The sequence below is a fragment of the Pleurodeles waltl genome, chromosome 5, assembly GCF_031143425.1.
Source record: "Pleurodeles waltl isolate 20211129_DDA chromosome 5, aPleWal1.hap1.20221129, whole genome shotgun sequence".
Taxonomy (NCBI): Eukaryota; Metazoa; Chordata; class Amphibia; order Caudata; family Salamandridae; genus Pleurodeles; species Pleurodeles waltl.
In genome coordinates this window covers 263,283,516-263,297,586 of record NC_090444.1, presented here as the reverse complement: position 1 = coordinate 263,297,586, position 14,071 = coordinate 263,283,516, and the positions used below count along the sequence as shown (strand labels likewise).

Sequence of the window (14,071 nt, the reverse complement as noted above, 5' to 3'; positions counted from 1 at the left end):
GCAGTAGCAGACTGAGATTTCAACGGCAGCCTTGGGTTGGTTGCAGCTGCAGCCCATGTTATATACACATACAATATCCAACTCCACACACTAAGCACTGGCAATGCCACTGTGCCCCAATGGTCTGACACAGAAAATATTAGTCCCGTTGATAAAGAGGCTTGTGTTGCAGGATAGATTCATGCATTGTTTCCACAGACATAGCCCAGTCATCAATAAATATTTAAATGCAAGTGTTCCCCATTTCATGTTGCCCTGCTGTGCACACTGGCAGCTCTTTGCACCAAGAGTCATGTTCACTGGTATTTCTGTGCATAGGCTAGGCCCCGCTCAACCAGCCTGCAGCTAAAGTGAACCCTACTGGGACTTAAGCTGGACAGAAATGGATGTAGAGTGACCATTCTTCTTACTTGGTTGACGGAGAAGGCGGCTCATTAGAGTCCATGTAGACTTCAGCTTTAGTAATACTTTTGATATTAAGAATTTAAAGTGATCTAACAGAGCACATCAGCCCTAAATTAGCAGGTGTCCAACCCAGAAGACATTTCTATAGATGGGTAACCGTGTATTTCCCCCAAAAATGTAAATGACCAATCCATTGCTGAGGGATACAGGAAAGCTGAAATCTTACATAACATGATGGGTCAGTTGATTAATGTCTGACCAGCAAAGGGCAAATGTCTGCAATTTGCAGGGCATCATTTGAAAGTCTTGCAATGCTGACTTCCAAGGACAGGTGTATGAGAACTCTTGAGTTGGGCTGGAGATATTGCTTTTGCCTTTTGCAAGGGTTGTATGTCAACATGTCTACTACAGAAACATCGACTATCACTATTTGAGCAAGTTAAGCTTACATAGGAAAGTATGCATTTACTATTGTAACTGCACATCTCCTTAACTTTACTATGTAGATGGGATTTATACTGTGGCGTTGACAAATTACTCAACCTTTGTACTTGTGGTTTATGAAGCCACCAGAGCTGCTCAATGGCAATTATAGACCATTTTACATGGTCATCTGTTACTTATCCTTTACGAATGTGGCCCAATACACGTTAGTTGGAACAAGTGTAATAATAAACACTGGTCTAAGAATTTCATACTGCTGTGCAAAGGTCAAAATCCATCCTATTAACACATAGTACAGCCTTATTAAAATGAGAAAACACTGCTTTAATACTTTAAAGATTCAATTCTAGAATGTTTTTACAAAAGAAAGCAACCGAGGATGATGCACAAAAGTCATAGTTGCTGTGATTCCAACACAATGAATATATTTTACACCTTCTGCTTTGATTGTGGTCACATAGGTTCTCTTACAACCCCTGCAATTAAACAAGGCATGGCATGAATCACAGAGTTAGATTCACTAAATGCAATATGCTATTTCTTACCTTTTTGAGGAGACGGGTATCATGGCTCACCCAAGGCTTCAGCACTTGAGTCATTATTCATCCCCATACTAAACAATTGTACTACATAGCATATTACACTTTGCATAGCTGCATATATTTTATATATTATAGTAGGTGGTAGTGTGTAGAAATGAAATGTTAAAAACATATGTTTTTTTGGAAGTGTGGCATGGGTGGGAGCTAAAGTCGATTTATTTTGTCAGTGGTTGAAGATGAGAGTGAAGGCATGACTTAACGTTTGAATAGCTTGCCCTTTTAGTCGCTGTGTAGCCACTGTCAATCTAAATTCCCTTTCTAAATCAGGTGTTTAGTTAATTTCATTATATTTGTTCATTGAGGTTAGTGACACGTTCAAGGGTATTTATTAATAGTATATGCTTAGTGCAGCAACATCATTGTTTTGCTGTTTGGTCATGCCCCGCTAAGACTCCTGCTGCGCTGACACGGCTTTTCTCAAGCACCTGTACTTGCACCTGACTCCCCATTCCCTGTGTCTCCTTCTGTGCCACATGACCCTTCAATGCCTGGATCTTACTTCTGACTCCTAAAGAAATGTGAGTGACAAGACACCTGGGCTAATTAACAACATACTAAATTTCCAACTACATAAGTGAAATGTACATAAGCCCCTTCCGTCTACAGACTTCAGAAGGAGTCAGTTGACTCTTCTGCACATTTTATGGGCTGATCCTAAACTTAGGCTGATCAAATATGCTTACATAATTCTGTAGATCTAGATAAACCTTCACAGACTCAGAAAAAGGACATTGTTTTAAGATGGATGGAGGACCTACCTAAGGCACACTGATTAATCAAACCAGTGAGCAGTACCTGCTGGGCATGATCTAGAAATGTGTCCAGTGGATACTGAAGGTGAGGGGCATTGGAAGGGTAGGCCCAGATCTGGGCACATCCTCATCAGCTGCACCAAGCAAGTATTAGGGGTGGGAGCATGACTTTTTTGTTCTTTCCTCAATATTTTGGCTATGATAGTAAATTATAACGATATTGCCTACTCGATATTCAGGAGCCCTTCCCATCTTGTGGGCGTGCACACTTTTTTGGGAAACAGTCAGTGGCACAGTGTTCATGAAGTGTAAAAGGCCATTTATTTAGGACAGGATTGCCTCATATACATACCATTGTACATACTAAACTTTAAACCAACTTCAAAACCCCCTCACCCCATTGAAACCTCTCCCCAGTCCTCCTTTCAGTCATCCCCTCCATTTGCCTCTGTTCACTCATCTTCCACTTCAATTCACCCACACGTCTCCCTTTTCCTTTCATCCCCTGCCTGCTTCGGGCATCCACCAAGCTATCATCTTTCACCTGCTTCTTTCTCCCCCCTGGAAGGGTGGCCAAGCCCGCATCTAACTCTCCACCCTCCCCCATCTACTGCCATACACCCCCCGTCCGCAACCTGCCCTAACTGGCATCAACCCAACCCTGCACTAACCACACAAAAAAAACCTTAAAACCTTTTATCTATGTAGGGCGGGTGGGTGGCCAAACTTCCGACCACACAAATGGGCTGACGCAAAAGAGGCCGGTCCCTCCCCCTTTACCCCTATATATTCCCCTCCCATATCCCACCCCCTCGCACTCTCCCACCAATCCTGCCCTTCCTACACCACTTCCCTCCCGAAAGCTCCCATTGAGAGACTAGACTACGTCTGCACTCCACTGGGCCATCCATCAGGACCCAGTCCGTGACACAGTGTTCTTGAAGTGTAAAAGGCCACTTATTTAGGACAGGATTACCTCATATACATAACATTGTACATACTAAACTTTAAACTAACTTAAAAAAAACCCCACCCTTTTGAAACCTCTCTCCAGTTCTCCTTTCACTCATCCACTCCATTTGCTTCTGTTCACCCATCTTCCACTCCAGTTCGCCCACACATCCCCCTTTTCATTTTATCCGCTGCCTGATTCGGGCATCCCCCACACTATCATCCTTTAACTGCTTCTTTCTCCCCCCTGGAAGGGTGGCCAAGCCCGCATCTGATTCTCCACCCTCCCCAAGCTACTGCCACTCAGTACAAACCCATTAGGTGTTTTGCTGCGCCACCAGCGAACCCACTGCAATATTGCACACTTACACTCTCTCCTTGAGCCACATCTTTTCTCCCCACAAATCCCCCAACAATAAGCGAAGCTCCATGATGTAACATGCATTACCCAGCTCAGAGAGGTGCACACCATCCGACCTGAACAGCCCCATCTCTTCTTCCTTAATGTCCTCATGTTTCAACACCTTTATACCATTCGCCTAGCAGAAAACCCTCACTGCTCTGTTGAGCTTCCTCCGAGCCCTCTCCACAGCCCCATGTTTCAGCGCCCCTCTCCACTTCCTCCTAGGTACAAACTCGGACCATACTATGCAGGTAACTTGCATCTTTTTGCAAAACAACTCCAGATCTCATTGCATATGTTGCAGTAGGGTGAACCCTGAAAGTTTTACCAAGTCATTTCCCCCTAAATGCAATAACAGCATATCTGGACAACCCCAATTGGGCATCATTGGTGTTAGAAAAGGAAGCAAATTGCTCCACCTCATTCCACTCTTCCCCCACCACACTTCATGGTGACTACTTGACAATCCCAATGAGCGTCCATATATTTCCCTTTCCGCATATTTCGCCACCCAATACATTAATGAATGACCGACCATCCAAGTGACCATCTTCCCACTCCTGGGGCTGGCCAAACAACCTGCAAAAAGAAAAAAATGTAATACTACATTCACCGCTCCCCCCACTATACCACAGCCCCGTCACGTCCTACTCTTCAATACCTACTTCCCACTAACACCCTCACATAACACTCGCAGCACTGTGATCGCCACATACCAATTCGCTTGATTGCCGCCCAATCCCAGCCCAGATGCGCTGCAGCAGTAGCCGCCCCAATCCTGGAAGAATGAGTCCCATAGCACTGTGCCTGTCTCCCAGTCCATCGCAGCACCATCCTCAAAACAGCCAGCAACTGGAACACAGTGAGCTTTTCACCACTCGCATGGCTAAAAACGCCGGCCTTACCAGTCAGCCATGTAGACCGAAAACGGCTCCACCCAACAATCAGACAAGCAGCTGCATCCTCACACTTCTTCAGCCTCACCCACTTTCCTTTCCCCAGCTGATCCATCTTGGACTTTCTGAGCAATATGCTCAAGCGCCCCCCCTCTAAGGCAAATTTCACCCTTCCTCACACCTACACCCCTACCCACTCCCAAAAGCTCAGGCACCCGAAATGCTCCAAAGAAACATCCACACCATACACAAGTGAAACAACGCAAGCTCACAAGGGTCAGTACAACAAACCGGCAACACATGCAACAATTCCAACAACAACTCAAATGTAATGGGTTCCCTTGCCACCTTGTGTGTGTCCACCCTCGCTCTACCCCACCCCTTAAACATCCTACCCAGGATATCATCCTTTGCCAGGTCGCAACAGAGAAACAATTTCCCATAAAAATATACGCCGGTCAGCTTGCCCCCAGTCGTTGCTGGCGACAACTCCTTTTGAATCAGAAACAAAACAAAATGCAAAGTGCGGGACTGCAGCATATCATTACTCTGTACCCAAAAATCCCCCTCCCAGTATTTAAGGCGATAACTCCTCCTAGTTGATTCTTCTAAAGACACCTCCACCAGCCCAATGACCATCACACCCCCCATTCCCAAATGTTTGCTGGGACCGTTGTCTTGTGTTGCTCTGCTCCTGGCGCCAAGCTGCGAAAACGATGCCACTGTGAACAAGATAGGGAATCTGCAATGGCATTGTTCACCACAGGAATGTGCGCTGCCTTATATATAACATTCAACGATAAATATCTAAGCATAAAACATCTCAACAAATGCAACACCCTCAGGTCCTTGTCCCTTTGTGTGTTTACCAGTTCCACGACTGTCATGTTGTCCATGTGAAAAACTACCATCCTGTTGGAGAGTTCATCTCCCCACAGAGTCAATGCTACCAACAGAGAAAAGAATTCTAAAAAAGCAATACTCCTGCCTTGTATCAGCCAACGTGCTGGCCACTGCTCCGCACAGCACCTGCCATCCCAAAAAAGGCCAAAACACGAGGCCCCAGCTGTATCCGAGAAGATTTGTAACTGCCAGATTGTGTCCTCCTCCTTAAAAATTCATGGAAACCCCATTGACCTGTGCCAGGAACGTCTCCAAGCTGCGAAAACGATGCCACTGTGAACAAGATAGGGAATCTGCAATGGCATTGTTCACCCCAGGAATGTGCGCTGCCTTATATATAACATTCAACGATAAATATCTAAGCATAAAACATCTCAACAAATGCAACACCCTCAGGTCCTTGTCCCTTTGTGTGTTTACCAGTTCCACGACTGTCATGTTGTCCATGTGAAAAACTACCATCCTGTTGGAGAGTTCATCCCCCCACAGAGTCAATGCTACCAACAGAGAAAAGAATTCTAAAAAAGCAATACTCCTGCCTTGTTTCAGCCAACGTGCTGGCCACTGCTCCGCACAGCACCTGCCATCCCAAAAAAGGCCAAAACGCGAGGCCCCAGCTGTATCCGAGAAGATTTGTAACTGCCAGATTGTGTCCTCCTCCCGAAAATTCATGGAAACCCCATTGACCTGTGCCAGGAACGTCTCCCAACATTGATGTCCTCTTGCAGCCCCACTGACACCCGGATACTGTGGTGAGGGAGGGAGGGACCCGACATAGCGAGCCCTAGGCACCTACAAAATGTCCTACCCCCCCCCTTACCAGCCTGAATACAAGGTTGAGGAAACCTAAGAGCTGCTGTGCCGTGCGCAAGTCAATCTTATGCAAGCTTCTCACCCGTCTCAAGAATTCCAAAATCTTCGTCACCTTGCCTGGTGGCAGTCGTGCCACCAGTGCCTCTGTATCCAACTCAATTCCCAGAAATGTCAAGACACAACTTGGGCCTTCAGTCTTTTCTGGAGCCAAAGGAACCCCCGTCTTCCTGGCCAGTCCTTCAAACCCCACCAAGGTCATGCTACAAGACTGTGACTCAGCGCGTCCCACAAAAATGAAATCGTCTAAGTAATGCGTCACCTCCCTACGCTTGCCCACTTTTACAAAAAACCACGGAAGGAACGTACTGAAAGCCTCAAAAAGTTCTTAGGAAATGGCACAGCCCATTGGAAGAACCCTGTCCACACTGATTGCCCGATCAAGCTGCATCCCTTGTAACGAAAAATCCTCAGGATGGATCAGCAATAGCCAAAAGGCTGCCTTAATGTCACATTTTGCCAGCTCAACCCCACTGCCGCACCCACGAAGGAGCTGAATGGTATCGTCTACGGAGGCGTATACCACCTTTGTGTCTTCATGCGCGATGAAATCATTCACCAACACCCCCTCCGGCCAGGACAAATGATGGATACGTCGAAACTCACCTTTATTTTTCTGAGGCACCACACTGAGAGGTGAAATCATCAATGTGTCCAGAGGCAAGTCAAAGAATGGCCCGCAATTCTGCCCTCTGCGACTTCTTTCACCAATTTGTCCGCTACCGCCAGTGGCATTTCCTTAGCAGACCGCAAGTTGTCTGCCCACCTCCTCTGTCTCAGTTTTTAATAACCTATCCGAAACACTTCTTTAAAACCGCACTCCAATTTGTATGCTATGTCCCTGTCTGGGTACATACGGATTGTCTGCCACATGAGAACCCAAAGGCATTGAAGACCAATATATGGGAGCCACTTCCTAAGCCCTCTCTGACATTGTCACCACCATCCTTACCGTCACCCTTCAAGGTGTCCCCTATGTCACTTGCAGGAGCCGCAACCTGTACTGCCTGCTTATCCTCCCCTACCTAGGTCGCACTAACTCCAGGTATGTCATGTATAAAATGATTGCCCACACCTACTGACTTGCATGTTTTAGTCACAACCTTCCCTTGACCTCTGCCCCAAACTGACCACCATTCTCCCTTACCTTGAACCCAGGGAACTTTCCACTTGACCGTTGTCAAAACCTGGTGAACCCGTTCCCCCTCGCGTATTGTCGTCTTTGCCTTCCCACTGACTTCCTGCTTCTGTAATACAGAAAATCGAAGAGGGGATTGTGCCATTCTTGCGCCCGTTCCCCCCCCCACCTTCGCTTCTCACCTCGGTTTCGCAAATCTCCCCCTCTTCCCATTCCTCCGACTCATCGCCATAATCCAGATCCATCTTCACTTCGTCGTCCATCTCACACTCGTCGTCCACACCCTTCCCAGCCATCGTCTCGCTCCACTCATCACGAGAACATCCCTCATGGCGTCCACCAAACTTGCGCCCCATACATTCCTGCGGTGTAGAGAAGACCCCTCTAGTGCTTCAGACCAATGTCCTGGTGCAGTGTTGTGCCCCATTGGCACCACGTTCTTTCCCGCAGTCTCTTCCACTGACATTGACTCTTCGCGCTACCCATGGCTGTATGAGCCACTCGTGCCCATCGTACTGCCTGACCCCTCGGCTGCACAAGCCTCCTGAATATTCTCCAGTGGAACCCATACCCAACTGCCCAACCCAGACCCAGGGCCCCTCGATCCCCCCACCTCCTCCTTGCCTGCTTTTCTTTTCAGGCGTCGCTCTCTTTCTAGGGCCTCCTCCCTGCCCCTATATAGCTGGGCCCATCTCTCCTCCATCTCCTTGAACACCTTCATCTGTTCCCTGATCCTGGCCTTAATGTCTACCGTGGCCCATACCTGTGCCCGGTTGGCCCACCAGAAAATGTATCCCTGTATTGGCCCTGAGGGGCCCTCAATGTCACCTGCCGCTCCTCACCATCTCCCCCTACCACAGTCTCCTGGATGCAGTCCCTTGGCTCCCCGTGCCCAGCCTGCCTGCACTCTTGGCCCTCTGCTTAGCAGGGGCCCCTTTGGTCCTAGCATTCTTGGCCCCCACCTTGCCTGCTTGCGCCACTGGGAAAGGACTGGCTACAGGGCCCAGCCACCATGCCTGCCGTACTGTCTGTGGGGCATCCCTCCCCTGGCATCCTGCCCCCTTCTGTGGGGCATATCCCTAGCGCCTCTCCAGGGGGGCCCTCCCCCCAATGAAAAAGCATCACTGGGGGGACGCTTCCCCCACTCCCCACCGCCTGCCTCGAATGCCCTGACTCCCGCAGGTCCTCTTTTGAAACTGGGGGAGAGAACGCACTGCGTCTCTGCCCCCCTGCAGACATCCTCCTTTTCACCCTGTCGGGCAATCCGCACACAGCCACCACGGGTGCCACACCGCTGGAGGCTGCGCATGCTTGTTGCGTCATACCGAGCCAGGCCTGGTCCAATACGCCAGGCCTGAGGAGGGGGTACAGGCCGGCTTTGCCGAGAAGGTGAAGCGCAGCCCTTACAGCAGCAGCGTTGTGGCTCTGAGCCATGGCGCTGCCCAACAATAAATTGCAAAATCCCATCCTGCCTACCTCGGGGGACCGGCCAAACTTCCGACTGCGCAAACGGGTTGGCGCAGAAGAGGCTGGTCCCTCTCCCTTTACCCCTATATATTTCCCTCCCATATCCTAACCCCACGCACTCTCCCACCAATCCTGCCCTCCCTATGCCACTTCCCTCCCAAAAGCTCCAGTGGCGAGACTAGACTACGTCTGCTCTCCATGGGGCCCTCCATTAGCATTCACAACAAATGTATTAAAGGAAATATTTTAGTTTATGTTGCTGAATAATCATTTCATCCTATCACATTCTGGGCAATTGACAGTTTTTGCAACAAACGCCAAGGGTCAGATTCATGGAGAAATTGATTTGAGCACAATGCTTTGTATTACGCTGTGAGCAGCTTAAAACTTTGTAAAGCAAAGTTTAATTCATTTTTCGCTGTGCACATGCCGACTCAAATTCGCTTTACATTTACGTTGTTAGTGAATTATATTTAAACCATTAAGTGAAAAATGTCATAGTTGAATAATTGTTGTAATTTTAAACAGCTGCTATTATTTTGGCACACTTAAGCTTTTCATGAATATGTTGCTTAAGACTGTGTTAAATCAAGTGACCAGGCACACTATAGCAGTACAAACATGCATGGACCCATTTCTCTCTAAGACAGATGTAACCATGAGCGAACAAGGGAAAGGCAATTTTCTTTAAAAGTTTTATATGGTCCGGCCCAATCAACTGCAGTACCTCTATAGGGGGTAAGAAATGTGACAAAATATGAATGCACTCCTACAGCTGTTGTGATACCAAACCCTGTAACAACTTCCATCCTCACCCGACTGCCGTTAAGAATCTCTTGCAACACAGATTTATATTATGGCTTCCTTAGACTCATCTAGGCCCCGATTTACTAACATTTGGCGCAACGCAGCATGACAACTTGCTGTGCTGAGTCAAATGGAGAGAGCAGGAATGCGCCATATTTGCTGAGATATGGTGCATTCCAGCTCTCTCTGAGCTGGTGCACTGAGTGGTACCTAGTGCCAATGCAGGCAGGATTGTGTTTTTTGCAGGAATGGGCACCTTCCTGCAAAAAAACACAATCCTCAAAGGCATTTTCCTCTTTCTACATGTGCTGCATACTGCAGCACACGTAGAAAGAGGAAATAACAATGATAAATAAACCTGTTTCTCCTCATACTCCTCTGCTGGAATGGCTTACCATTTTTAGGCATTCCCAGGTTTATTATTCATAGTAAATATGGAAATGTGCCAAAATCCACATGTGGCTGCATGGAGATGCTCACACACCACCCATGGAACACCGTTCCAATGCTGAGTAATGCAAGGAAGCTACTTGCTGAGGTGTGCAGAGCCATATAAAGTGGTTTTTCGTGGCTTAGTAAATCTGTTTTAAGAGCTAGCTTTGTTTTGTGTCACCTTGTGTGACACAAGGGCAACTCAAGACTTTATTAATCTGTGCCATATTTTTTTTAAGGATTCTGTTAGTAGTAATTTATTAGTAGCTGAACTATTGTAAGCATATTTACTTATTTGTGTTTTGTTGCAGGAGTCTACAAGAAATGCCACAAGTATTTCAACTACTAAGTTACATTACATACCAAAAGTATGCCTGCGAACTCCTAGTGATCAATGAATTTTATGATGTAAAGTTTGCTTGTGGTAAGTTTTCTATGTTGTCATGGTATATTACATGCTTACAGGTTAATTCAAGAGAAGCCCAGTGCTTCATAAGATACAAAATGTTTCATTTAAGAAAAGCTATTTACATTCTCTTGATACAATACAAAATTGCTATTTGCCAACAATGAATCATTTTCATGCTTTGATAAACAGTTATGCCTTGTTTTAGCATTGTCTTCAGCAGGTTCTCACTACCCCTATAACCTCAAATCCCAGAAGTGGGAAAATTTCCAACCCCTGTGCAAACTGGTTTACTTCTCCCTCAGGGTTTTCTCCTGACAGATTTCACCAGCAACATTTAAGAGGACTAAATACCAAGAAAAACTGCGAAATGTACAGAACCCAGCGTGGATTCAATCTGCAGAATCCCCATGTTATGCCTCACTCCCATGTGAAAAGTTGAATGTGAGGAATTTAGCATACTTTAAATATCAGGCCCACGGCAAGATTCACAATGCTTTTGTGTTGGGTTTGCTGTACTTTTGTAACGCAAACCAGACGCAAATTTTTTATTGGGATTTACAGACCAACGCAAATTGGCATTTGCATTGGCTGGGTTTTTAGTAGCCGAAAAAAATGTCTACCCGGGTTATAAGGTATGTTGAGGAATAAATATAGCAACTTGGGCAGGTTGACCATTTTCATTAGGGCAATACGGCCTCAAATTGAAAGGGGCAATGTAATTCCAAGCATTATTTTATCCATAAGTTCTTCTAGGGCAACACCATAGTTGGATCTAATGCATTCATTACAGTCACACGTTATGATGATACCGAGGCATCTGAGTCAGAGTCACACCATTGAAGGGGGATATCCATCTGAAAGTGTGCTGTAGCTGGCGTGAGCGAAAATAGGGATGATTTCTGCCAATTAATATTGATACCAGATATTCCTCCAAATTCATGTAATATCTCGTTGAGGGTGATCTGTGGATCTCTTAAGTACAGGGTAATATCATCAGCATAGAGGATATTAGTATGTGCCTAGTAGAATATCAGATAGCATAGCCACGGTGGTGCTCGCGCAGTTTAGCTAACCGTTAACTCAAAAAGCAGCAGCAACAGGGGACATCCCTGCCGTGTGCCACACTTAATAGATAAGAGGTCAAAAGCCATCCCATTCAGATATACACTAGCAACCGGCTGAAAGTAAAGAAGGTGCTGTCCAGGCCAGGAACAGACGAGGAAAGCCCATTCGCCAAAGTACTGCCATTAGGAGTTGAACACCTTAGTGGCATCCAAGAACACCTTTGCTGCAGCTAGGTCTGGATCAATATCCTGCATGAGAACGAAAAGGGTTCACAAGTTATGTTAGGTTGCCCGTCTCTGGATGAATTACGACTGGTCTGGTCTCAGAAAAAAAAGGGCATCAAAGGGTGTAGCCTGTTATGAGAACTTTTGCCAGGATTTTCACTTCAATATTGATGAGTGAAAGGGGCCGGTATGAATCACATTTGTTCTCTGATTTCCCTGGTTTTAGTAGAGTAATAATGCTGGCCTCCCTCATCAAGTGAGGAAGAAGACTGTTCTCTCGTACTTCATGATATACTGCTTTCAAAATACGCACCAGTGTGCCTTTGTACTGTTTATAGAAATCAGCTGGTAGGCCGTTGGTACCCGTGGCGCACCCTGGGTGTGGTTGAGTTATGGCTTCTTGAATTTCATCCTCTTCAATGTCTTTGGATAAGAAATCTTGTTGAGCATCACTAAGCCAACCCAGCGCAACATCTCTCAGGTAAATGTCAGTAGAGATTAAAGTGAGGACCTTGTGAGGAGTACAGCTTTCAAAAGTGCTTTGTAAACGTATCTAATATATCTTTTGTGGAATGCTGCGCATCCCCTTCTTCATTCAGTACTTCTAGTATATAATTAGAACTTCGGTGTTTTGAATAGTTAAAGACAGCGTTTGTCATGGCCAATCTCCCTCACCATATGTGCCCTTGCAGTGTGATATTTCCCTCTGAACAGGCATTCTGTCTCAGCAACAGGCTGATATTCTGTGACTGTCTCACAAATCTTGCCTGCCACTCTATGGTTCAGGGGGTTGCCCAGTTCCCCCCCAGCTTTTTGAGTTTAGTTTCGAGTTGGTAAAATTCCCCTTGGATGGAATGCAGAGCTTCTCTATTCTTAGCCATGTATACACCGCGCATGGTGACCTTAAAGGCTTCCCAGATTAGATCTCCCTAGGCCACATAGCCTTCATTCAGATTGAACAAATCAGCAATCTCCCCGCCGAACGCCTCACAATACGCTGTATGTAAAAGAGAAGCGGGAAATAGTCTCCAGGAGGCACAAGAGGGGGGCAAGCGCTGGAGGTACCAGTGCCATCAGCACCAGTGAGTGGTATGTTCTGGAAAGTTGAGTCACCCTCATTATCCAAGGGCTCATATTTCTGGTAATCAGCCAGTAATCTATTCTAGACCAGCTGTTGTATGCGCCCGAGAAGCATGTTCCCTCTCTTCTCTGTGGGTTATTAAATCTCCACACATCTAGAAGTCCATTTTCTTCCATGATTGCTCAAATCTGTGCACCAGCTATTGTATGGTGCTGTTGGGTGTCACATCGTCTTTCCATATCAGTATTAAGTGTGACATTGTAGTCCCCTCCTCAGATAATGTAGGTGAAGCCTTGCTCACAATCGAGTCCCACAGTGGATCAAAAAAACAGGATCATCTATATTGGGGCTGTAGCAATTTGCAATTGTGATGGACATTGAGTGCAACCTACCCCATACTAATGTATATCGCCCTTGGGGGTTGTTAAGGTATCCCTGTGGAATAAAGGGTGTGCCTTTGCGAATGAGCGACAAGGTACCCCTATAATATGTGGAGTAGGCCGTAGAAAATTGGTGAGAATCCCATCTCGTGGCAGACATTGTAGTCGTTCTGTTCCCCTCATGGGTCTCCTGAAGTAATGTAATCGTGACATTGTGTCTATCAAGATATATCAGTATATGACGGAGCTTGAGTGTGTCCCCCAACCCTCTCGCATTCCAACTCAGAAAATTATAGCACTTGCCGTGTTCAGATGGTGCGCTACACTTAGAGTCAGCCATTCTTAACATTGTATGTGTGGGTTGGATGTTTCCATCACGTGAATGGAGAATAGTAGTGGAGGTATGGCATCAAATATATGTTGGTCAGCATATAGTAACAGATCCATATGTAGTCGTTCCCCATCCATCCCTCCTACACCCATACTGGTGGCCCAATCCCACCAAGAAAATAAGATCCCTCCCTTAATCTCTTAGTTACCAAAAAAAACTGCAAAAGCACAATTTAACAATTCAGGAACTCAGACAAAAGTTGCATCAGCATAATTCAGCCTCTTATCAAATGTGTCCAGTAGTTTGTTGTAAGCAAGAAATATACTGGAGCTAGAGTCTAGGGCCGAGAGGTGAGAGGAAGAAAGCAAGTTTGAAAGAAGCAAGTTATCAAAAACCAAACGACCGAGCATCAGTGTAGCTGGTGGGTAAGCGATGAGAGGAAGTAGGAGCTTGAATGGAGGTCAGGTGCAGACAGAAGAGAGTAACCTGTATGAAAGATGAGAAGTATGCT

General features: G+C 46.3%; 1 protein-coding gene across 1 annotated transcript in view; it reads left to right on the top strand.

Annotated features, from left to right (window-relative positions):
• Positions 1-14,071, top strand: part of ABCG5 (ATP binding cassette subfamily G member 5) — a 161,733-nt gene that overhangs the window by 129,400 nt on the left and 18,262 nt on the right. Inside the window, exon 12 of the mRNA XM_069236713.1 lies at positions 10,382-10,494. Within this exon, the coding sequence (XP_069092814.1) occupies positions 10,382-10,494 (113 nt within the window). The remainder of the gene's footprint in view (positions 1-10,381; positions 10,495-14,071) is intronic.